We start from the raw sequence: 23,589 nt of genomic DNA, 5'->3' as shown, positions 1-23,589 counted from the left end.
TCTGTGAGGAAGAAAGGGAGCAGTTTTTGTTCCACCTGCTCTCTCTCAACACTGTAGACTACCTCTGTTTTACACATGTATTCACTTCCATCAGTAAGTCTTATAAACATTAACAGTAAAACTGCAGAGGTTACTGGAAGTTTTATGGCTTTCAAGGACGTTTTTACACTATTAGAAGCACTGGACAATGTAAGCGTGACATTAATATGACTGGCCTTGGTGTAATGTGTCTCTCCAGATATTCCATACCGTGTTGTTATTGTACCTATGAAGAAGCTTAGCATTGCAATGGCAACAGTTAACCCCTGGGTGTGTGTATCAGGAGAACTGGGTGATTCAGGAGTTAGGCAGATGCCAAAGAACACACAAGAAATTTTTTTCCAGGTTTGTATACAGCATTAAGGCTGGACATATAAAGCAACATCCAACCTGACAAAGATGGACGTGTAGAACTGCTCTAACTGTGGTTTGTGATTTTTCATCTTAGTGCAAAAACCTGGGCAGACTAAGTACTCTGCAGCTGGGCCAGGAGAACTCTGGTCTGCTGGCTAAGTGTCTGATTGACTGTGTGATGGTGTACAATGAGATCACTGGGCACACCTACAAGTAAGAGTCATCCTTTTACCTTTATACATGAACACTGGCTGTGACTTCACAGCACAGGAGCTAACCATGCAAACGAGTTTGTGGACAGCAGCTTCCTGTGTGATGATGTGTTTGAGCTACGGTGACATCTAGATGATGCCGACTGTCAAATGTCAAGTGTCTGAGCTCCCTTAAACATTCAGATAAGAAAGCTGCTTCATCACATGGTAATAAAAAAGAAAATCGGTAACTACATATTCACTGTAATGGAGTATCTGTCTAAAGCATAGTTTAGGCCACTGCAGTTTTATTTAACAAGTCTAAAGGTCTAGTCGAAAAAGGGTTTCTGTAATATAAATTCTAGTAAATGAGCTAAAACATACCAAATGACCAGTGTGGTTATTAAAGTTAGTTAGAAAAACAAATACTCACCACACAACACAAGCTTATTAGGAAGCATGGCCCTCAAACTATACAAGTAACCGCAGAGAGAGGGATTACATACAGAGGAGCCAGGAGGTTTGGCATGTCTCCTAGGATCCTTTGCAACTTCTACAGCTGCATCATTGAGAGCATCTTGACCAGCTGCATCACTGTCTGGTATGGCAGCACTGCTGTTATGGACTGCAAGCGCCTGCAGAGAGTGGTAAAGACTGCGGAGAAGATCACCAGGACCCCACTGCCCTCTTGGCAGAGCTTTTACCACCGCAGGGTAGGTAGGAAAGCTGCCTCTATCCTTAAGGACCCCACCCACCACCAACACAAACTGTTTATACCCCTACCCTCCGGTTGGAGGCTCAGGAGTGTGAAATGCAGGACTTCTAGACTGAAAAACTCTCTCTTTCTGCCTGCCATCAGACTCATAAACAGCTGACTCAGGAATTACCTCATGTCATTCCATCTGTACTCCTTACATACTCATTTTGCATAGGCATAATTGCACACTCACTGGTGAATATTTGCACTTCACGGCTCCCATGTGGCACATATTCTCTCTGCATTATCTTGTGTTCTTGTTGTAGTTTTATTTGCTTCTTACTGCCTATTTAGATGTGTTATTGCTCATCTACTCTGTACTTCACTTTATATTTCACTTGTATTGTGTGGTATTCATGTGGACAGCAAAGTAAAAATTCCATTGCACAGGGAAACATGTTTCCTAACTGTGCATATGACAAATAAACACTTTGACCGTTGACCTTGACATTGACCTTGTTAGCAGTATATATTAGCTGTATAAGAGCTATGTTAGCTGTAGCTGATAATGAATGAGTTTTTCTTTATAGGAAATCAAGTGTGATACATTTTCAAATGGGAGCACTGAATAGATTGATTCACAGATATGAACAAAGGAAGAGATAGAGACAGCATCAGCATCAGTTTCCACTGATAAAAGTTTTACTTGGAAAATTGTGTTTCAAAGGCCACAAGCCACAGTGAAACCAAAACCTCCTCTGCTGTCCTTTGTGTTGTGGTGAGAAACTGTCTCGACAGTCTATACAGTAACCTTCATCCTGCATTATCTTTTAATGCTTAAAGGGAAAGCTTAAATTCTATTATAAATTGCAAGTATGTATGTAAGTAGTATAAATATAAAAATAAAACACACACATATATATATATATATGTGTATATATATATATATATATGTATAAAATGAGATGCTGGGTCCTCTTTCTCTTCAGGTTCCCATGCGGCCGATGGCTGGGGAAAGGCGTGGGTGATGGCAGCTTGGAAAGAGTTCTAATTGGACAGCTGGTGTCACCTGGTGGAGAGGAGGATGCTGGAAGGTGGACAGGAACGCCTCCAGAGCTGGCCTCACCCTCTCAGGGTGTACAGACATTGCTGGGATCACTTGGCGGCCGAAGCAGTACGTACACATTCTTTAGTACAATGGCTGACCTGCTTGTCGATAAGCTCATTACAATAGCAGACTGTGCCTCCTGTATCACTTTTCTATTGAGCCTCTGTTCTCTTCCTCTCATGTTTGTCCTCATTCATCCTCATGTTTCTATTTGTAACTATTTTTATCTTTTTAGGAATGCTGCCTGTTGAGGTTCAAGAGGACATGAGGGACACAGCAAATAACCTTGTTAAATACTTCCACAAACACGAACAAGAGGTATATGTTCATAATAGTGTGTTCCTACGTTCATTTAACCTGCTAGCTCACTAAGTGTGAAAATGATTATTGCAGAGAAGAGCATTTTTTCAGTGATGTGTTAGGCTGTCTGCCTCCTGCATGTGTTATTTTTATCTCCAACATGGTTCATTACCCCAGCTTCTCCAGCATGACACTCATTTCTGTATCAGACTACACTCTCTCTCTCATCTCAACAGCAAGTTAAAAGCACTGACAAGACTTGATGGATCATATTAGTTTATCTGTAGTAGGCCTCCAGTTTATTGGAATAACAGCTTTAGTGCACAGGCTTGAATGTACCAGATCTGTTCTGTTAGATGCCTTTTAGTAAATGAAAGAATAACCTTCTTAAATTAAAAAATTAAACAAATTGTTGTCTGTTGTGGGGGATTTTGGAAAACTATAGTGTCTTTTATCACTTATGAGCAAATTTTTTTAAGTTGTAAGATGGGCCTTTTGCTTACAGTACCTCTGTTAACTCTGATCCTATTTCTTTCATCCCAGAGGGGAAACTTGACAGTGTTGTTATGTGGTGAAGGAGGTCTTGTGCTCTCCTTGGGGAAGTTCCTCCTCCATGGGTTCAAAACCAACCGTCTTTTCCAGAGGAATGTGTTTGTCTGGGACTTTGTGGGTAAGTACTGAGAGTGTGAGATCATTAAGAGCATCCAACATAAACATTAGAAGTGATGACATCTCTTTCCTATCCCCATCTACTGGCCATGAATATAAATTTGACAGAAGAAATTACATGCAACCAAGCATGATTAATATGTTTTGTTAAACAGCCATTCTTATACTGTCAGCAGTGGTGGGCCGTCAGGGCCAGCAAGGCCTTCTTTGCTGGCCTAAACACTATTAGAAGCACTGACCTACATTTACAACCGAAATTCTAATATTTGTTCCATGAAATTGTATTAATTTATTCCCAACAGTCTGTTCTCTTCATTTCGTAGTATTTCTCTCTTAGATTTTTTGTCCAATCAGATTTCAGCCTCTATGTGTTGCCATGTCAATCTAATCTGCCCAGGGCCTTCAGAATCAGAAGTGCTGGCCCATGTAACTTAAACTATATTAGCAATGGGACTGTTTCTTTAACCAATCAGATTTCAAATTCGCCTCACAGGGCCAGCTAGCTGGCCCACAATGATGTCAGCATTTTTCCGTCCTCTGATTGGTTGGTCAGAGCAAAACTAGAAAAGGGCTTACGATGGAACTGAAACGCAGAGATCACAGTTGCAGTTGTAGTGTAGAGGTTTTGGAGTTGTCTTAACTGGGTTTCTTGCTTTAGTAAAAACGGTATTCACCCTCAATACGCGAAATACCTCTCTCTCTGTAATGCCACACCTTATTATATTGCGTTTTTGTATAGCATTGATGGTTTCTATAATTGCGACGTACAGTGGTGGTATTAAGAGGTGAATTAAGTTGGGTAAGTCTCCACTGAAGGCCCAAGTACCAAATGCACGGCCTGCTACTGACAGTCAGTATATTAATATGTTATTAACACTTTCCCATAGAGAAGGCAGTGGCATCCATGGAGACTGATGATCAGATGGGTGACCTACATGGATCAACACTGACAAAGGGTCCACCTTGTGACTCTCTGTGCCACTATGTCAATGCCATCAATGTTTCGCCACGAAACATTGGAAAAGAAGGAAAGTTCCAGCTGTTTGTTTGCCTGGGAATCAGGTGAGTGGTCATAATATTAAAAACTAGTTTAAAAGCTCCCTAACCACCAGTTCTGATCTACATGACATTTAAAGTAGAAACAAGGACATAGTTTTAAAATATTCTTCCGATTATTATCTACAGTAGTAGAGATGTGCACATTCAAATGGGTTTTTCCTTTTATATGTTCTGTCAACTGCTTTAACAACAGTTAGCAGTATAGGAATGTATTTGAGATGTGTCCAGTGCTTTTAACTTGGTAATTTAAGTTCTTGTTCCTGTGCTTTGAAATGGCATTGAATGAACTGAACATTCAGGTTAATGAATGAAGTTGAAACCTGTTTCAAAAGAAAGTACATGGCACTAGTTTTGTCTTGCAGCTAACTCTACTTCAGTACCACATTTCATTGGGCGTTTGTGGAACCATTGTTGACTCTTGACCTGTACTATTTGGCAGAGACCGTCTTCTCCCTCAGTGGCTCCCCCTGCTGGCAGAGTGTCCTCTGACAGCTCGGATGTACGAGGAAGGTGCTCTGCTGCGGGACCGTGCAGCTGTACACTCCCTGTCGCGCATCCTACACACACTCGATGAGTTCACCATCACTCTGGAGACAGCACTGGTGAAAGGAGTTGACCTGTGACCCTGACAGAGAAGCACAGAGTTTGGCCCCTGCCCTGTAAACAGCTGCAGCAATGATGGTTGAAAATATTCATCTTTCCATGTGCAGGAAAAGGAAATGCATTCAGACACTTAATGTGACTTTGTCATAAAAAAGGACAGTGGACTAGATGATGAAGTAACTGGCAAATGATGCTCCAAACATATTGCCTTGTTCACTGATGTAAATGTCCTACATACTGTATTTGCTTCAGGAAATAGCTTGTTTACACTGTGAAATTCTGTTCCTCGAGGAGAAATAGAGTCATTTATATTCATACATCTACTGTACATATTTTCGCAGCTCACACCATTTACTGTACCTAACCCTAGAACAAATATTACTCTCCTACTGCTGTATTGCTTGCACTTGAATTTTAGACTAAACACATGCATGGCCAAAATTTGTTTTATGTCTTAGTATGCTGTGATCTGAAATATCAAAACTCAGGCCTTATTGTGTTAACGTTTTTCTTGTCATCATTCATTGGATATCTTAGTAAATATACTCACAAAAGATAATGTTCCTACTCTATAATATGTGATATTATTATGCTCTTGTTGATACGGTGTACTTTATGGCCTCATTGTTTATTTCAGGGTCACATACTGCTTAGAGTTGAGCTCAAGAAAACTTGAGTCAGTGAAACTCTGAAACCAAACTAGTGTCCAAGTTGTGTCAGTTAAATTAGGTTTTTGTCAGAAAGCCTTTTCCCTGTCTCATTGTAAATATTTTGCTTCATTACATCTTTGATAGAATTGTGCCCAGTTGTTATTATGGTGTAATGGATTTGTGGTATATTTTGTGTATAAAGGCATCTTGCTTGTGTCTCTGTAAAATGGTAGATTCCACTATGGACACACTTTGTTTATTATGTGGATTATGCTGTTTGTTTTTAAACTGTTCAGTTGTCTTTGTAAAAATGAGACAATGAATAGAGCACAGGTTCTTGAAAACACTAGGTATTATGTTGTTGTCACATTTAAGAGTTGAAGAAGTATGAAAATACTGTCTCCTGCACTGTCCTGCAAGCACCATGTAATCCACAATGACCAAGCCTTTATTATCATTTAAATACAGATTAGATTAAGCAATAATGAATTGTTATTTATTAAATGTGTTAAAGATTAAAGATAATATTGGCATAACTGACATGCTTTGGTTTTACCTCAGTTTGTGGTATCTTAAAGTAAATAAGATTTTTGTATAGTAAAAAGTGTACTGCATACTCATTACATAGGACTAGTTGCATCTAATGTTTCCAGAGGATTTGGCTTTTAAAGTTGCATAAATGCAAACCTGACCAGTGATTTCTGTACTGTGTTTGGCTACGTCTTCTGACTGAAGCTCCATAGTTCAATTTCAGGATGGTGTGGGCAGTGTTTTTCATGTCTCGGCCATATCACCAAACGGCCTCATACAAGGGAAGACCCAAACAAATATGTGCAGAGTAATGCATTCAGTTCAACAGTTTTGAAGTAAAATCTACTTTGTTATGCTTGTGATTCAGAATTTTTACTGCCCTCCGAGCTTTTTTGAAGACAGAAGTGACCTGAAACACTCTGGTTTTTGTTTACAAGGGGAAGTGATTATTGAAAGTATTTATAGCAGAACTATTGGGTTGGATTGAATTTTAAGGAAGAGGATTATGGCCACTGTAAAAAATTTTAGATCTGACTTTTTTTTTCCAGAATTCTGACTTTTTTAAAAGTCATCTTTAAAGTCTGAAAATTCTGAGGAAAAAAGTCAAAACTTAAATAAATGTTTTATAGTGGCCCTAATCTTCTTATGTAGGATTTAGATCCTTTACTTAAGTAAAAGTACTAATACTACACTGTAAACCCTTTTACAAGTATAAGTCCTGCATTAAAAATATTCCTTTAGTAAAAAGCATGTAAGGATTAGGAAACTAAAACATGCAAACATATGGCCCCTGTGACTATTGGATTATTATTACTTATATATTAATATAAAAACTAGATTTTACATTTGATTTAAAGTTAGTTGAGCTGGAGATCATTTTAAACTATATTTCCTATAGGACTGCTACTAATGATTTATATTATAAGCATATAAGGTATTAGTTCCACCTTTACCAACTACAACATTACAGCAGTGAACATAATAATGTATCAATAATTATGATCCAGTAATATACACTAATGTTTAATGTGACATTCGGCTAATTTCTCTTTTGCTACTTTAAGTATAACCATTTTTGATGCTAATACTTTAGTATGTTTAAGTTTTAAATTATGGACTTTTACTTGTAACATAGTATTTTTAGACTGTGGTCTGCTTTTACTTAAGTAGAAGATCTAAGTATTTTGTCCACCACTGTATTTTCATGTTTTGTGTGCAGAATTGAAATAAAAAAGTCTACAACTTTTCCCTCTGAATTGTATTTTATAACTATAAAGTGGCATAGGAAGAAAATACTTCCTACAGTGTTTGAATAAACGTATGCCTATAGTTCCAGTCTTGTCAAACTGATGGGGTGTTATAGGCTACAACAAAGACAAAGACAGAGCTGACCACTGGATCGGAATCATGTTTCAGCCACCTTTTATTTACTACTAATCTGGTCTGTGGTCACGCAAATGAAATAAACAAGGCTTAACTGGCTTAACTCCGTGCTAGACGGTGAAGCCTCCTAAACACCGTAGGCCACCAGACGGGCCATCTGGCGTTCTGTAGTAAACGACAGGCCCCGCCCCTCTGCTTACATTCTCCAATGTGCCATAGCAACCGGGGCCGAGCCCCCTGTTCCCGCGCAATGTTCCCGTCCTTATAAGGCCAGTAGAATGCAGACGCACAGACACGTCACACGTCGTTTATGTAAATGGTTTGATTGAAGAAAAAGAAAAAAAGCCTTCTGCTCTGCTCTGAAATGGAGGTGTGGATACGACGCATGCGCGTTATGTTCACAACTATCCAGTCCTGTCCACCAGCGCAGACATCAACAAGAGAGCGGGTTACTGATGCGGGTTGATTTTCATAATAGTCCCATCGTATCGACGCGCTACAAGGACTATTACTTTGTATCAGCTTAACGCCACTTGCAGCAAGGTAATTAATGCAGCCGGATTTTTTTTGTTTGCTTTGGTCTTTTCCGCTTTAAGGGATTTTAAAGCTAACAGTGCTTTCAGACATGCAATTCAAAACACGCTTCGAGTTGTCTCAGAACAATTGCTCTTTTAGGGCCTGCTGCAGGGCCAGCTGGTTGGTCAGCCTGATGTATAAGTCGCCTTATAAACAGTTAAAGTGACCGGGTAAAGTGGAAGGAATGCAAGATAGGCCCAAAGATGTGTTTAATAGTGTCAGAAGGGGGATTCATGTGCAAGAACTACGAGCAAAGGTCGATTGTTGTTGTCACTGGCCGCTTCAAAGCATTTAGCTTTGGGAGGAAAGCATTCCTTTTATTGCTGCAGAAATGTGGCTTAAATGTGTGCGACACTTATAAAAAGCATTAATTACGACATTGTGGCTGTAGTGCGCCTGCAGTCTAGGTTGCTACACATTTACGCTTGCTTAATAAGCCAAGTTGAACGTCTCACGCCCACCCGGCCCAGAGATGCGTCTCAGCACGCGGACGCTGCTGTCAACAAAACAGCTACCGCAAACACAAACTCTCTGGTAACGCTTTATGAAACTCAATCTGGGTAAAAAATGTAATTTTGTGGCGCAAAACAGTATAAACGCCGAGTTTCTGAAAGCCGTCTCTTTGAACTTCGTGCCTGTAGTTGAGGGTGGACTGTTGCAGTGACGCGGCTCTGGAATAACAAAGAGTAAAGATCAAATTACGCGATCATCTGAGAACAGCTTTTTATTAAAATAAAAAAGAAGTGCTGCTGTCTTTGCAATGTATTTACATCGGTTTATCTCATTACATAAAGTTAATGATGGGAAGGGAAGTCGGGCATCGTCGAGCAGAGGACGGTCATCATAAAATGGGTGCGCATGAAGCAGGTCGTGTGGCATGCCATGCTTCCTCACTGGAGTGGGCGGTGAAATTGGCGACTTGCACTTTTCGCTCGATAAAAACAGGCGTATTTCTCGGTGTCTTCTTTTATTTTAAAGGGCGCGGGTGTTGTTCTCGCAAGTCTTGACTTCTTTCAGGAGGATTTTTGCAGTTTCCTTCTAATATTACAGTTTTACGGAAAATCGCATCACACCCCCTTCCCCACACTGCCTCCGCCTTTGAAGTGTGTTGCCATGTTAAGTTGCGTCACGTACTGTATTTTGCTGCAGAGATCGTCTGCAGCGTACAGATGAGACACTCGAAAGGGAAAATGGTTCGATCCTGTTACAAACTCCACGAACCCCACTGATACAAGGTTGTTTTCATGTAGTACCAGCTATAAAATCACGGTATAGGCCGCCTTTATTTTATCTTTGCATTATTGTTGTATGTATGTCTATTATTTATATTGGCTAACGATCTCTGCATAATGATGCACAGATTTATATAGGCTAGTTACTGTATAACTTTTATGCACTTGTTGTGTTGAATTCTACTGTTACTTTTTCCACTCTCGCCCACTCTCTTGTCAACTAGACAACTTGTCATTTTCATATTAAAATGCCATTTGACTTAAATGTGTGTTTAAATGGTTGATGAACAGTAACATTTTTATTTTGTGCAGATTATTTTTGATCTTGTGCAGAATAATTGAAGTGAATGGGGGTATAGGGTAAGGGGTTAAGACATGTCGTATTAGATACTGAGTAATAATAAACACTGTGGAATAACATACAGTAGATGATGGTGGCATTAGTTATGAGCATTCAGGAGAGGGTTTCTAGTTCTCATCTCCCCCCCACATTGCCCAACGTTAAGTGGTATCAGACATATGCAGCAGAGTGAGCTGTGTTTTGATTTCCCTGCTCTCTGCATGCTCACTGTGGGCACTGCACTGTCAGAAGACCCCCAGGATTGATGGCAAAAAATGCAGGGTGGGGGGCGCGGCTCGCAGTTTGCCGCAGTTCAGGTCCACATGTGCTGTAGAGATTAAATTTTGCCTAGCAACATAAATTATAATTCCTCAGCATAACCATGCACTTATTGCATCGCGAGTGATTTTCCTCTGACACATTCATATTCCTGCAGTTCTCTGGCCGTAGCTTGGGTTCGTATCTTGGTTTTAACCATAACAATTAATGAATCCTCTGCAGCCTGCACGCTCGGACTAAGTGCGTGCTTCTATTGTGTTTTGAGTTTCCAAGATGAAGCTTGCATCCTGTGGGCGCAGCATGGTGATCTGTCTGACACGCTGTCTGACTGTTGACCTACTTCCTCCTATGTGGGTCACAGCAGAGTCTCTGCATGTTTTGGTGCTGATAGCGGCAAAATACGCGATTCTTTCAAAACGACTTTGCATTAAACGAATCTGAAATGAAAAGATCAGCCCTGATGCGAACCACAAAATGCACGGCTGCAGGGACGTACACTGATAGGAGTCTGAGATGTTAATATTAAACTCTTTATTTGCACGTAGATGTTTGGCTTTCATAAGCCGAAAATGTACAGGAGTTTGGACGGCTGCTGCATCTGCCGCGCAAAGTCGTCAAGCTCTCGTTTCACGGACAGTAAGCGATACGAGAAGGAATTCAGGAGCTGTTTCGGGTAGGAGACGCACCTGAACACGCAGGGTTTCAAGGGAGATCGGCGTTTATGTGGAGACTGGCTGTAACTGATTCTGAACATTTCCCCTTGTTATTTCCTCGTAATCAATGCAGATTGAGTGAAACACGATCGGGAGAAATCTGTAATGCCTGTGTGCTCCTGGTGAAACGATGGAAAAAGCTACCAGTGGGAACCAAGAAGAACTGGAACCACGTGAGTCTGGTTCACTTTACTGCTATTATGTTGAGCTATTAGGCTCCTTGGTCATGATACAATACTTGATTTATGCAAACTCATTCACCACAGACATTTGTCCCTCCTCCTCCCCTCTCCTCCATACAGGTGGTGGATGCCAGGGGAGGTCCCAGCCTAAAGATAACCTCCAGGCCCAAGAAGTCCATCTCCAAGAAAGCAAAGCCCAGCCAGATCAGCAGGCTGCAGAAAGAGCTTAAAAGAAACAGTGAGTTCTGTACTTTTGGCCATCAATAACACAGTTATGTGTTTAATGCCATCCACTCATTTGTTGAGTAGAGTTTGAGGTGTAGATTATTTAATTTTGTTTTTTTGTCATCATATGTGACACACACACATCCTTCACTTTTCATGCCTTGTTCTGCCAACCAGACTCAGATGCTCACAGCACCACCTCCAGTGCCTCTCCGGCTCAGTCTCCCAGCTACAGCAACCTGTCCGATGACGGCTCTGACACTGAACTCAGCCGAGGATCCAGCCGTTCCCCCGTTTTCTCCTTCCTGGACCTCACCTACTGGAAGAGGTATGTTAGACTGTGAAGCAGTCACACTTCCTTGATCTTCTGGCTTATTCTTAAGCACAGATGTAACGATATGAAAATTTTACATCACAATCAGCCTGTCTTTTAAATGCAGGACTTGTCAGTGGACTAGTAATATTGCCGGCTGCATGCCCACTCTAAACAAGGAATACCAAATTTACTAGTATTATTGTTGTAAGGTGCCCAAAATTTTATATAAATACAGAGGATTACAGTGTTTCTCTTGTTGGAACAGTCTTTCAACAAAGTCGATGACTGTCGGATTTGAAGTACGTTGGTTGACGGACTGCACTACGTAATGTATTATTGTGTGCAGCGGGCTAACAGGCACATGACGCATACAGCAGCAGAACAACAAAAAGTGTTTTTACAAGACTAGGTAACACTGAAAATAAAGGCACGGTGTGAGTTTATTAAAGCCCTACACTCCATTAGTCAACCCGTGCAGGTGTTTTCTCTTTTGTTGCCTGGTTAAAGTTCTTCTCGGTGCAGTGAGGGTGTGTACAGGCTGTGTCCTGTGACTGTTTCCCCTGTCAAAGTTACACTATCACTGTATTTAATGTCCTAAAGCATGTAAAACACAGATACAGGCCTTAATAGATTTACTGATGTTGCTTCATACACCTGAAGAGATGTGCCATGCTCTGTCTAGGCAAAAGGTGTGCTGTGGAATCATCTACAAAGGGCGCTTTGGGGAGGTGCTCATCGACCCCCATTTGTTCAAACCGTGCTGCCGCAACAAACAACAACAACAGCAGCAACAAGAGGAGGAGGAAGAAGATGAGGAAGAGGAGGAGGAAGAGGTGGAGGTAGAGGAAAGCCATGTGGGTGTGGATGTCAGCGGGCAAAAATCCCAGATGGAAGAGGAAGTGAAGGAGACGCCAGTGTGTGAGGAAAATGCAGAGCCCCCAGCCAGAAGTGTGGCGGTGGCCGAGGAAGGGTGGTAAAGCCCAACCCCCCGGTCCTTGCGCACATTTCTGAAGAAATTCTGGGGTGCTGTTTTTTCCTGAGCACTCGCAGAAAGAAATGTCCTCACATTGCCTTCAATCATCAAGGAGCTGAAAATCCTTCAATCTTCTCCATAATAACGTTGGAAGTTTGTTTATTATGTTGAAATGGTAATTTATGGACAGCTGTGTTTCCACCCTCTCTCTCTCTCTTTCTCTCTTTTTGTATTTAATGTTTTTGCCATCCTGATGATGGACTCGTGGTGTTTTTGATCTACTTTAGGTGAAATGCTGGAGCTCTAGTTTGCTGGTACATTTAAAAGATTTTATTCCAAAATGCAATAGATCCACTTACTTATAGAAAAAGGTGCTACTTGAAATCCATTACTCGACATTTCACAGCTGAACCCATTCTCAGTGTGGATATGGTCTAAGCATATACAGTATCCTTAGATGACTAATATAAAGGGATTGGTTTTGTTGCCCTTGTTCTGAGTACATCTCTCTTTTATGAAACGGTGGACATCTCGTCTTGCAGTGAATGCCATTTCACACTGACAGAGCACAGACCTGTATAGTAGCCCCTGTGTTTGTGTCTGTTCCCACTGACACCCACTTCTATCAAAGAGTTTGTGTTTGTAGACTGGGTTAGTGTCTCTGTGTGCAGATAGGTTCGTATGTGGGTCCCAACTGAATAAGGCCTATTCACAGCTTCAACAGCAAATACACCAGCCTTAATTATGTGTTAACAGACAGTGCTAGTGTTAATTCTGGATTGGTATTAAGGAACAAAAGAGACAGTAGCTATATTTATTGTGGCCTCAGCAACACAGTGCATTTTGCATGAATGGCAAGCCACTCATCCAAGAGACCTAATGATCTGATGCATGAGTCTACTAAAATTGCATGGCCTTATATAAGCTGTAAATCTTACTTTTATTTTTTGTTTGTTTTGATCAATTTCTCTGAAGTTTTAACTTATTTTTATATGTAAAAAAAGGAGAATAGAGGTGTTTTTGCGTAATACTGTAATACCACACAATGCTACAGCGAAATACACAAGTGGTCTATAGTCATTCAGCAATATTAATATCAGTAATCTCCCTCCTTCCTGGGTCAGTATATGGTGAAAGACTTTATACGAGCTGAAATTCTATGCCATTGCCTTTTGTATACCACAAATGTGTTGTGATATATAGCCTAATATTACTTTATTTATCAAATGAAAGCCAAAGCACATTGAAATTCACCCAATGTCAAATCAATGCAGGTTTTTTATGGACACGTGCTTGTCCGAGGTCATTTGTATGTTTGTGGTCTTCTTAAAATGAACACTAATATGAAATTTCATACATGAGATGTAGTTGGGAGCAGGGGGTGTGTTATGTACATAAGGGGTTGGGTGAGCCGCGTGGCTCCTATATGATTTTCGTTATTTATTTATTTCATATTTATTTGTATCACTGCTTACCCCCACTTAGAAGTGTAATACTATGAATTCTTTTCACCTCTAGCTTATGCGTAGTATGTTTTTGTACATCAGAAATCAAAGGTAATTCTCACTGAGGCTTCGATATTGCGTTGGATTACTGGTTGTCAATATTTGTGAAATGTTATGTATTTATTTAATCATCAGTTGAGTTGCTTGCAACCTGACTTAATCCTGTACATTCACTTTGGATCTGTATCATCTAGACTGAAACAAATGATAGAACCAAACTGTATTTCCCTCTGTTTAGCCTATAGTTTAAACATGAATAGTAGGCTACTTAACTCTAGACTTGCATGTACTGTTGCTATGCATTTACTTAGCTTACAAGTTAGATAAAGCGGTTTTGTATTTTTTATACATCATGTACTTTTTTTACTTGTCCCTTAATAAAAGTAATTTTGTGAGTTTTCTGGAAGTATTGACTTATTGAATTTATTGCTTTAAGGTGGGTAAACCTGAACTCAGCAGGCGTATCCAAATTCAGCTATCCATACATTTGTATTAAAAATGATTTACAGTACTTTATTGGAAACATTCTGTGAATTCAAAAAGTCTTGACTTATACAGTACAACAGCAGTCTGGGATAAACATTTTGAACACTTGACATTTGTGAAGTATATTTGAGTAATGTAGGAACGAGGCTACGGAGTATTTAACTCCAATACCACAGGTGCAAAACTGCTGCAATTGTATTTTCCCTCTCTTATTTGGGCTTTTAAAATTTGGTAGATATGTTTCAACTAACCATTAGAAACAGGAAAATAAGGTAATGCATTGCAATGTGAACTTTTCCTCCAGAAAGAAGACATTATCAAAGTGAATAGTACAGAAAATAATAATAATACTCACAACTGTCAGCTTTTGCAGTATTATACAGTAATACAAACACATCCAAAGCCCCTAATTTTTCATTTTGCAAACAAAGGGGAAGAATATTTGGTCATCTGCTTCCGTAAATGTGATGGTTTCTCTAGGCACCCTACTGAAGAACAGACCAGCACCAAACCATCCAGACAGCACCCCGAGCAGGGATATAATGCAAAAATAGAAAAAAAGTCGTACAATCTCTAAGTATGGCTTAGAAATGTCCCACACGTATGTTCTTATTATCATATATTTCTGCTTCTGAAAAATTTAATATCGAAATCAGATTTAATGATGTATATTTGTAATTTGCGCAGTTTTAAATAAAGAGAAGAAAAGGACCGGAAACGATTGTCCCATGACAGGAAGTTTAAAAAAACCCGGAAGTGCCTTGTTTTTATTTTACAGCCAGCTGTCGGATGATGTAGCTGTGAGGTGTAGATATAGGTTCGTTTTAAAAATAACAATTAATTAAATACCCAGGTAGACAGATATCCACCGTGGGACCTGAGCTAGGTAATATGAATGTTGTGGATGCGCTTGTTATTTTAGCGGGCAGGCTATCAATCTGCTGACGGGGAACTCTAGTGAACTCTAAAGTTAATCCTCGGTACAACATGCTGTAATCAAATTATCACAGAGAAAATGAACACTGCTCTTATAGAAGATGATAAGTGCGGTAACGTTACTTGATGTAGTTATCTAGATGCCGATGCAAATAATCTCATTAGATAATGGACTGCGCCCGCTATGTTCCATTAATGATGTTGATCTTTAAGAATATTACTCAGGTCACACTTTTCTAAATAAAGGTTCATATTCGCAGCATTTCTGTCTTGCTCTTCGTCATGGTGGAGCCTACGGCATCTGGCGTGTTCTGCAACAGGATGCTGAGCATGGTCAACTCAGAGGATGTTAACGCCATTATCCAGGCTCAGAGGCACATGTGAGTGTCCAGCTATCATTAGTCTGTTTATCTTGATATCGCTTTTCTGGTACTTCATACTAATAAATAAAGAATGTGCTGTTTGGTGTAAATCTCTTTGCTTCTTTATGACAGAGATACTGACATCTGCCTGATTGTAAACTGTACCTCAGTATTGTTGTTGTTGCTTTGCTGAATTATTGTGAAAACAGGCTTGACCGCTTTGAGAAAACCAATGAAATGTTGATCAACTTCAACGGCCTGTCTAATGTGCGACTGCAGCAGATGAACGAGCACTTCCTGCTCCACACCCGCACCCTTGTGGAGATGAAGAAAGATCTGGACGGCATCTTCAGACGGATCAGGTAAACACTTCTCCACATGTGCAAATACAGACACACACATATTATTGATCTCCTCTGTCTCTCTAGGACACTCAAAGGGAAGATTTCTAAGCAGTACCCAGAAGCTTTCAGCAGTGAGTCTGATTTTTTTCTATTTAAAACGTATTATTACAGTGAGCTTCCCCATATCAATTTATTTAAGAAGCACATGTAAAACATCTCTGCTGTTTGGCAGATATCAATGAATCACCAGTCCTGGAGGATGATGATGATGAGTTTGACCCAGTTCCCCCCAGTGTTGCAACAACAATCACAACAGCCACCTCAGGGCAGAGCACAGAGTCATGTGACACAAGTCCAGATGTGATCTCGCCCACTGTAAGCAGATGCTCTGAAGATCTCTCTCAAGAGCAACCTGACACGCCAACCTCCAATGTTCTAGAAACCACCGTACTTCGAGACGAGGGTCCTGACTCTGTTCCAGCAGAATAGAGTGAACAGTTCGGTTTCACTCACTGGAACCTGAGCTTCAACTTAAATATTTTAGCAGGATATGATGTTGTGTATTTAAGGTTGTGTCGACAATATATGCTGACTTTTCCAGTCATGAATTTACCTGTTAGGAAGAGCATCACAACTTTTAGAGGTGGTTGTGAATCATCTGTGAGGACTCTGGATCTTTGTTGGTTCTATGTTGGCATTCCTTTGTCCAATGCCTGCACAGCACTGAAATAATGCAGATAATACTTGAAGTGGTATGGTACTTCACTATAAATATATCCATAGTACTGACAGCGAACCTGTTACCAATTATGTAATGAAAAACATACTACATACATGCACATATATATGTATGTATATATAAGGTACCATTGCCAATATTATCACATTGCAGCATTATCATTCTCTAAGCCAATACTAATTTGTTCAGGTTTTCCCTTTAACTGGTTGCCTGCCTGTACATTTCTTAAAGCATTAATGAGTGTTTTCAGCAACATTTGATGCTTCATCAGTCTCTGCCACAGATTTCTCTTTGTTTGGCTCCTTCATTGAAGGGAGGCCAGGGATTAGGGTTACTTGTCAGTGTCCCTGGAGCTGTCAGGCATTCAGCAAACTGTTCAGGGACATGTTAATCTTGCTCTTTGTTATGTGTGTGAATGATCCAGAAACTCTGCCATGCACATTAATTTCTTTAAAGAGAAAAATCCAGCCTAAAATGGACTTATTTCTGTTGTATTTTTTTTTTTACATTTGTTTTAAGATATGAAAAAGAAAGCAAAGGAACAAAAAGCAGGAAGGCAGGTGCTTTTGTGTTTGTGTTTTCTATACCGTCCTAAATCAGTGGGAAAATATACATTTGTTCATACAGTGGATTCTACCTTTAATTTAAAGTTAATTTAAAGTTTTTGCCTCAAATATATAAATCTCTTTGTCAGTTAAAAGGTTGTGACCTACAGCTGTGTTATTGTAACATTTGATAAACAATGTGTTTTTCAGTAGATTCAATAGACCAAACATATTTATTAGTTAATGGCAAATTAGCTACTGCAGCACGGCTCTGTGCCATTGTAGTCGGAGTTCATGATGATTCAACTTTTTAAGGTCGTGGCAGAAAATAAGGCAACTCAAATTCCTCTTGTGTCATCTTTTTTTCTGCTTATATTATTTTAAAGGTTTTATAGTGTGCAGTATAACCAAGCCAACAGTTGACACTAGCTACCGCCAGCGGGTGTGAAATTTAAATTCAAGTTCAAGATTTTTATTTGACATTTATGCATAAACAGTCTAGGCTTATAGGAATTCATGTGCAGCTCTCCTTTGGAGTCAGGTAAGGAGTCAAAAGCCAGAAAGAACTTAGTCTTAAAATAAAAAAGTAACATAAAGGCAACAAAGCATTAAAACTGCAATACACAAAAATAGAGTAATAGTATTTCCCATAGTGAACTATGTCATTACGCTTGGTGGGGTAGTGGGGGGTTATTGCACATATATTCTCACATTTTCGTATTTGCCATCAGTCTTACTGCGGCAGGGAAAAAGCTGTTGTAAAGTCTTGTTCTGTGTGTGATGATACTGTCCGCCCTGCTGTGCCTAAGGCTGTAGGTGCAGTTTTTGTGTCTGAGCAGAGAGTGATGGATGATGAGGTTTTTCAGACAATGGGTTCAACTGATACAGTAGCTTACGGCACACTTCCTGGACTCTGACGTTTATGAACATCATATTTACAGACATACAAAGCAGTGAAACCTGTTTACAAAACCCACAAGGGACTGAGCTCTCAAAGATGCGGTATGTGACACACCCCGGTGCAGTAGGTGGCGGTATGCACCAAAGTACCCTGGTTTGCGAACCACGAGAGGAGATGAGAAGGGAAAAGGAGGAAGAAGAAACACATTTCCTGGATATTTTACCCTTAGACATTCATTGATGTTTAACTTTCAAAAGAAGGAACTTAATTGTAGTCTGAACGGATGGTACAATAACATTTGGTTTAATTTTAATAGTCATGTTGTAGCCTGCTAAAATAGCTATCTTTAGCTAAAGCTAGTGGCTAAGCTAACTGGACTGCTGTTATGGTCTACGTCAGCACAGAGAAGAAGACAGGTGTATGATTGAACGCTACTTCTCTGCGGTCGCGTCAAACCACAAGTGTCAACAAACTTTTGGAAAACTTTATGACGGACTCATCTGAAGTTAGATTGCTGCCGCTTCTAAGATGAGGAGACTGACCAAGAAGAAGACTCTGACTCTGGTGAAGGAATTGGACGCTTTCCCCAAAGTTCCTGAGAGCTATGTGGAGTCGACAGCCAGTGGAGGGACAGGTAGGCTACAGATACTAAGTAACTTATAACAAAGACAACTGTAGCATTTGGTTGTATAACGCTATACAGTCAGTTAAATTCCAGCCCGGTTGATTAACTTAATTTTACACTGACTCGCTGTGGTACTACTGTCTGCAGTGTCTCTCATAGCATTTACTCTCATGGCTGTCCTTGCCTTCCTGGAGTTCTTTGTGTACAGAAACACATGGATGAGGTACGAGTATGAGGTGGACAGAGACTTCAGCAGGTAAGAGCTAAGGAAGTGCACTGATGCATGCAGGAATGTGATTAGTGTGCTTCAACCCTGTGTCTTAGGCTCGTGTGTTCCCTGACTGCATCTGCTCTTCATTTCCAGTAAACTGAGGATAAATGTTGACATTACAGTTGCCATGAGATGCCAGTGTGAGTACAGGAATGTAGACTTAATCCCAACAATAGAAAAAGCATTGATTCACATTTGAAATAGGTATTTTTATCTGTTTATAGACTGTGTGTGTATGTGTGTGTTTGTGTGTGTAAAAAGAACAGATATAGGTGCAGATGTCCTAGATCTGGCAGATACCATGGTCACATCTGATGGCTTGAACTATGATCCAGTGAGTACAAGTACCTGCAGTTAATTTACCGATTAATGAAGACTGAGGAGTGAAATGTTAAACATGTCAGTGGGAAAGTATTGATATTAAACTCAAATCCAATCTGGTTTAGTCTCTTATGTTACATTGGGAATGTGTCTTCATGTTTGTCTGACAGTTGTGTTTTTTCACATTTTAGGTCAACTTTGAACTCTCACCACAGCAAAGATTATGGCACATGTAAGATTCAAATCAAGATATAAGTGTAATGTGTTGGACACCACCTGAAGTATGTTGATGTTGTCACTACATTCATTGAGGACTTGTCTTTTAGTGGCAAATAGTAGTCTGTCATCTCTTCATCCAGTATTTACACATTAGCAGTCCTTTGGTAGTAGGGTTGCATCTAACACTTTCATTATCGATTCATTTCATGGTTATTTGTCTTAATCGATCTTTTTCTTTACAAAATAGTCAAAAATGACCACAGCCAAAGGGGATCTATCATGATAGCTTGGTTCTCTGACCAACTAAAATCCAGAGATTATTCACTATCAAATCCTGGCATTTGAGAAGCTGTAACCATAGAATGTTTGATTCACTGGTTATCAGCACTGTTAGCTAAAGTAAATGATACAACCTATATGAACTAGTAAACTCATTTGAACATTAAGATTTTACCTGATTTATTTGCTGAAACCCTCTTTTTTTGAAGATGTATTAAAGGCTTACATTTAAGATGCTGTGTTATTGAGTCAAGTTTGTTTTGTCTCATTCCAAGTCAGTGGTTGTTTTCTAAATGTCCCACCTCTCCCTGTCAGGACTCTTCTGCACATCCAGGAGCGACTGAGAGTGGAGCACTCTCTCCAGGATGTGCTCTTCAAGGCTGCAATAAAAGGAGTTCCTCCTGCTCAGCCTGCTCAAAGGTACAGAATCCTCAAAATAAGCTTTTTCCTGTTTGGAGCGGAGGTGATTGAATAATACGATAAACCATGCAATGTCTAACACAGTGAGGTAAAAGGTTTCCATCCACATTGTATTGTCAGTTTTCCTGTGGACAGTTCCACTTCCTTCAGTGCCTGTAGGATCCATGGACATCTGTATGTCAACAAGGTGGCAGGAAATTTCCACATTACAGTTGGCAAGTATGTATCTACATATCTATGAAACACCGTGTTGGTATAGATTCAACATTTGCATTTGTCCATAACATGAAAACTAGACTTGACCATATTATATCGTTCTTTTATTTTGAACCATTAATTCATAACCATTGCAGTGTTAGATGCACAGAGCAGGAACTGTTCTGAGGCTGACCTCTGACCTTTTCTTCCCAACACAGGTCCATCCCCCATCCCAGAGGCCACGCCCATCTGGCTGCACTAGTCAGCCATGACTGTGAGTTTTGTACCTCTTGCTTTTCACATACTGCATCTACTTTGTGTATGTTGTCATCCTTTGGCAATAAGGCATCAATATTCACATTGCCTATTAAAGATGTGTCTCCGGTGACACTTGAAATGTTAAAGATAACGGTTCTGATTTGTCATTATGTTGCAGCTTTTAATTTTTCTCATCGGATCGATCACCTGTCCTTTGGAGAAGTGATTCCTGGGATTATCGGCCTTCTGGATGGAACGGAGAAAGTCGCTGCTGATTGTATGTCTGTGTTGTCAGCCATAGTCCAGTTTTATCTTAATTTATGCTTTGGTATGCTTTTTTCCATTGGTTGATTTTTGATGATTCTCTCCAGCTAACCACATGTTTCAGTACTTCATTACCATCGTGCCAACCAAACTGAACACCTACAAAGTCTCTGCAGACACACATCAGTACTCGGTCACCGAGCAGGTAGAGTTAAAGTTTACACAAGCTTGTACATGTTTACAGTATGCTATGTTGTGTGTAGGTGAATATGATTGTATTCCTTGTATTCTTTTGTAGGACCGAATCATAAACCATGCTACAGGCAGCCATGGAGTCTCAGGGATCTTTATGAAATATGATATCAACTCACTGATGGTCAAAGTCACAGAGCAGCACATGCCTCTCTGGCAGTTTCTGGTCAGACTCTGTGGCATCATTGGAGGCATTTTCTCGACCACAGGTCCAGAACACACACACACACACACACTCTCATTTATGTGGGCCGGGAAAATTTGTGTATTTTCCTGGGGTCAGTGCGAGTTCTATCGTAAGTCCAAAATTAGCAAAGGAACAGACACCATGGAAAATTATTTCAGTGGCGCATTTCATAACTGACGTTTATTGTTTGGGATTAAAGTTATAAACGGGATGCATACTTTGACCCGTATGGAGGAATGGTGCTTGTTTTAATCCTGCACTGCTGACTTAGGTACGGATGCTCATGGATGTGAGGCAGCTGGTGACCAGCAAACTGCAGACAGTATTCAGACCCCTCTATATTTTTTCACACTTTGTTTTTGTAAAAAAAAACAAACTTAAATTTACACAAGTATTCAGGCCCTTAAATCAGTAGTTTGTAGGAACCCAATTACACCTCCTTGGTAAGTCTCCACAAGCTTTGTGCACCTGAATTTGAGCAGTTTATCTCATTCTTCCAGTTTGATCCTCTCAGGGTCTGCCAGATTTGCTGGGATGTGTCTGAACTGTGTCCCTCTATGGGTTTTTAAGTCTAGGCTTTGGCTGGGCCACTCAGACACAGACACTTGTCCTGAGTCATTCGGGTGTTGCCTTGGCTTTAGGTCATTGTCGTGCTGAATGGTGGACCACTGCCCCAGTCTCAGGTCATATGCACTCTGGAGGTGGTTTGCTTCTGTATTTGGCTGCTCAGTTCTGATAAGTCTCCCCGCATGGTGCTGCCACTAACCTGCTATGGCATAGGGATGGGATTAGAGTCATTTCCTCATGCTGTTCAGCAAACTCCAGCCAGGTTGTCGTGCACCTTTACCTCAGAGTGGCTTCCATCTAGCTACACTACCAAAAAGGTCTGACTGATGGGAGTGCTGCTGAGATCATTACCGTAGATTACCTACTGTACAGTAACTCTTGGAAGTCTGAAGTCCTAAAAGTTGATTTTCTTGCTGGCATGAACTGAAAACAGCTGCCTTAAAGGAGAAAATCAATCTTAAAATTTATTGGGTGCTTTGGAAAAGTAGTCAGTTGTACTGCAAAATGTACGGAGTATCTTGTTAATGAGCATGACCACTGTGAGGTACTGTGCACGCTTAGAAGACCCATTTGTTTAGCACTTAAAGTATGACTTAAGGACTTTACAGGTGCCTAACCTTGTCATGTAATCCAGGAGAAAGTTTAAAAAAAAAAACCTCCCTTTAAAAATCACCCTTTAAAAGCTGCCGGATTTCTCACATAAATATTACATTTGATGATTGTATCATCATGGGCTATCTCAAAGATGATGGAGATACTAGAAAACTCAAAGTTTAAATTAAAATAATTTTACTCGTGTGGGTAGACATCTGATCTTAAATGACACAGTTAAGCTGCTTGGGAAAAACACACAGATGTGCACTTTGACTCCACATCCTCTCCTACATCCAAACATCAGCTTGCACACACAATTTAATTTAAACCCTCAAGAACATCAGCATCTAACAGGTGGAAATTTGTCTCACGTGCAGGTATGCTTCATGCTATAGTTGGGTTCTTGGTTGACGTCTTTTGCTGTCGCTTCCAAATGGGAATCTACAAACATCTTAAGGTAAGCAAATACATGATTGTAAACCATCTAGACCAGGTATTCACTTTGAATTAAAACCTATTTGGAAGCTGACACCGGCAGTTTCACCCACTCTGTGTTTCCATATTTTCTTGTCTTTGTCAGGAGGCTCCTCTGAATGGGCAGAAAAACGACAAAGCCCTGGTTCCTACAGACAGTTGAACTCAGCCAACTGACAGTTCACCATGTCAGCCTAACCCACTAGACATGAGTGAGATGCTTGGGAAAATGTTTACAAATTTTATTATAGTGTTTCACTGCTTTGCTTAGAAATGTGTGAATATTTTTATAATTTTTTTTAAATGTATTGGATGGATTAAAGCTTAAGACGTGACTGTTCATTCTCACGTGAAGGACTAAATGTGATTCTACCACTAATTATGTGTCAGTTTCACTGGAAAGCTGAGCAGGACAGCAGGAA

General features: G+C 40.2%; 4 protein-coding genes across 4 annotated transcripts in view; all 4 read left to right on the top strand.

Annotated features, from left to right (window-relative positions):
• LOC109968124 (DENN domain-containing protein 5B-like) overlaps positions 1 to 6,748 on the top strand; it is an 18,319-nt gene extending 11,571 nt beyond the window's left edge. The window contains exons 14-21 of the mRNA XM_020614180.1: positions 1 to 93; positions 239 to 384; positions 488 to 606; positions 2,271 to 2,455; positions 2,625 to 2,707; positions 3,233 to 3,359; positions 4,246 to 4,420; positions 4,857 to 6,748. The exon at positions 1 to 93 is cut by the window's left edge and continues 26 nt beyond it. Of these exons, the coding sequence (XP_020469836.1) occupies positions 1 to 93; positions 239 to 384; positions 488 to 606; positions 2,271 to 2,455; positions 2,625 to 2,707; positions 3,233 to 3,359; positions 4,246 to 4,420; positions 4,857 to 5,040 (1,112 nt within the window). The 3' untranslated portion in view covers positions 5,041 to 6,748. The remainder of the gene's footprint in view (positions 94 to 238; positions 385 to 487; positions 607 to 2,270; positions 2,456 to 2,624; positions 2,708 to 3,232; positions 3,360 to 4,245; positions 4,421 to 4,856) is intronic.
• A 1,129-nt stretch (positions 6,749 to 7,877) lies between these two features.
• On the top strand, positions 7,878 to 13,406 carry sinhcaf (SIN3-HDAC complex associated factor). Its single transcript, XM_020614154.1, has 6 exons — positions 7,878 to 8,127; positions 10,557 to 10,684; positions 10,798 to 10,897; positions 11,027 to 11,144; positions 11,309 to 11,459; positions 12,130 to 13,406. Exons 2-6 carry the CDS (start codon positions 10,557 to 10,559, stop codon positions 12,422 to 12,424), a joined length of 792 nt encoding a protein of 263 aa, XP_020469810.1. The 5' UTR covers positions 7,878 to 8,127; the 3' UTR covers positions 12,425 to 13,406.
• A 1,753-nt stretch (positions 13,407 to 15,159) lies between these two features.
• kxd1 (KxDL motif containing 1) lies at positions 15,160 to 17,492 on the top strand. The gene is made up of 5 exons (XM_020614168.1): positions 15,160 to 15,297; positions 15,608 to 15,727; positions 15,919 to 16,071; positions 16,138 to 16,184; positions 16,286 to 17,492. Exons 2-5 carry the CDS (start codon positions 15,630 to 15,632, stop codon positions 16,540 to 16,542), a joined length of 555 nt encoding a protein of 184 aa, XP_020469824.1. The 5' UTR covers positions 15,160 to 15,297; positions 15,608 to 15,629; the 3' UTR covers positions 16,543 to 17,492.
• A 910-nt stretch (positions 17,493 to 18,402) lies between these two features.
• On the top strand, positions 18,403 to 23,560 carry LOC109968099 (endoplasmic reticulum-Golgi intermediate compartment protein 2-like). The gene is made up of 13 exons (XM_020614127.1): positions 18,403 to 18,872; positions 19,011 to 19,119; positions 19,228 to 19,274; positions 19,401 to 19,468; positions 19,647 to 19,687; positions 20,269 to 20,373; positions 20,494 to 20,592; positions 20,790 to 20,845; positions 21,008 to 21,106; positions 21,201 to 21,298; positions 21,392 to 21,554; positions 23,071 to 23,150; positions 23,274 to 23,560. The coding sequence occupies exons 1-13, from the start codon at positions 18,767 to 18,769 to the stop codon at positions 23,328 to 23,330; spliced, it is 1,128 nt and encodes a 375-aa protein (XP_020469783.1). The 5' UTR covers positions 18,403 to 18,766; the 3' UTR covers positions 23,331 to 23,560.
• The last annotated feature ends 29 nt before the right edge of the window (positions 23,561 to 23,589 follow it).

The sequence above is a fragment of the Monopterus albus genome, unplaced genomic scaffold, assembly GCF_001952655.1.
Source record: "Monopterus albus unplaced genomic scaffold, M_albus_1.0 scaffold5.1, whole genome shotgun sequence".
Lineage (NCBI taxonomy): Eukaryota > Metazoa > Chordata > Actinopteri > Synbranchiformes > Synbranchidae > Monopterus > Monopterus albus.
This window is presented reverse-complemented; position numbering and strand designations above follow the sequence as displayed.